The following is a 1557-nucleotide window of genomic DNA, read 5'->3' as shown; positions in this document are numbered from 1 at the left end:
TCCCGCACATTGTAGTGGTCACCGTGCAGGTCGTCAGTGTTGCCGGTAGCGACGTCGCGGGCGAGACGGATGTTCGTGTCTCGAATGGGCCCCCCGTTGGAGTGCCACTCAGTGGCAGGCTGGGGGGCCTCGTGGGGGACGATCTCCTCGGGGGTGTTCTCTGCAGCGATCTGCCCCCCACGATCCACGACGCCGCGTTGCCCGACTCGCGCAGCGCACTTTTCGCGACCGGGACGTCAGTCGGCCGGCTATTCCTCGTATTCACCGCCGGGGTGGAAAATGGCGTGCTGTTTCTGCCGGCCGACTGTCTAGTAAAGCTGAATGTCCCCTCCGCGCCGCCGGATACATTTGGCGTGCCCGCACCCCCAGATGACATGCAGGGGGTCGGGTGCGGGGGGACACGTCCCGGCCTGGCCGTGCTGCTGCTGCTGCTTTTCCCGCTCGACGCGCCGACCGCCCTCCGCGTGCTGGTGGTTCTCGCGGGCGGTCTCTTCGCTGCTCCCTCCCCGCTCTTCCTTGTTGCTATGGATGTTAATGCAGATCCCCCCGCCGTCGATGGAATGTTTGGCGAGGGGTGGGGAGGAGCGCGCGCCGAGCTTGCCGCAGCCGATGACCTGTCGGGCAACCTTTGTACTCTTACCTGCAGCACTGGCGACCCAGTAACTGCGGCGGCTGTTGTCCTCGGCGGCCTTCTCATGGCGGCCAGCCTGCCGATTGGTCGATCTTCGATGGCCCGATCTCGCTGGCCATCTGCTAGCAGCGCTGACCTTGGTGATGACGCGGCGCTCTTCGCGACAGTTCTCCCGCGGGCCTGCACAGTGGTCGGTGTAGAGGGCCGTCTTGTTGTTATGCCCGCGGTGACTGTCGCATATGAGGGGGACTCTGCTGTTGTTGCTGGTGGTGATGGCGGCCCTGGCGTAGGGGTGACCGTGGGAGCCACAATGGGTTGCCGCGGTTTTGCGGCACGACTCCGACTCACGCCAACCGTCCCCGTCGACGACGCGGCCGCCCGCGCCGATCGAGTACGCGCGCCCGCAACTACGCTCTCGCCGGTGTCGCTGTCGCCGCGAGTGCTCGGACCCGCCGCATCTCCTCCGGGAGTATCGTGCTCCTTCGCGAAATGCAAACGAACGGCTTTCAGGGGATACGCACCCGTTCCCCTGAAGCCACACACAGAACAGATATAACCAAGCGTATCTCCCGGATGGCACGCTTTTAGATGTTTCGCTAGATGCGGCGGGTCGCTATACTTGCCCTGTACCCTGGCCTCCGGATTATTAAAACATCGTTCGCAGTATACATTTGGAGGCACAGGGTACTTAATTATGTGCACCCGTGGTTCCGCCATTGCCAGCGATCAGTTTCTAAGGGCCCTCTCAATATTCGGAGAGACCGCCCGAACGGCGGTCTCCCTGCGAGCAACGGGCCACGCGGATCCACGTGCTCGGAAAAAGATGGCGGGACGAACGCCTATGTTCCGAAAAACACAGGCGTCCGTTGGAGATACCGCACAGAGGACTTTAGGCGCTATCTACAAAGTGCAGAGTCACGCCCGCA

General features: G+C 63.0%; 1 protein-coding gene across 1 annotated transcript; it reads right to left on the bottom strand.

Moving 5' to 3' along the window:
- Positions 1-8: 8 nt before the first annotated feature.
- LOC105457282 (nascent polypeptide-associated complex subunit alpha, muscle-specific form-like) lies at positions 9-1348 on the bottom strand (the record flags this gene model as incomplete). The annotated part of the gene is made up of 1 exon (XM_011701876.1): positions 9-1348. A coding segment is annotated over exon 1 (1340 nt), but the record flags the coding sequence as incomplete, so codon positions are not given.
- Between the last annotated feature and the right edge of the window lie 209 nt (positions 1349-1557).

This window comes from Wasmannia auropunctata, unplaced genomic scaffold, assembly GCF_000956235.1.
Source record: "Wasmannia auropunctata unplaced genomic scaffold, wasmannia.A_1.0 LD335304.1, whole genome shotgun sequence".
NCBI classification, from domain to species: Eukaryota; Metazoa; Arthropoda; class Insecta; order Hymenoptera; family Formicidae; genus Wasmannia; species Wasmannia auropunctata.
Note: the sequence above shows the minus strand (reverse complement) of the source record. Positions and strands in the feature narration are given on the sequence as shown.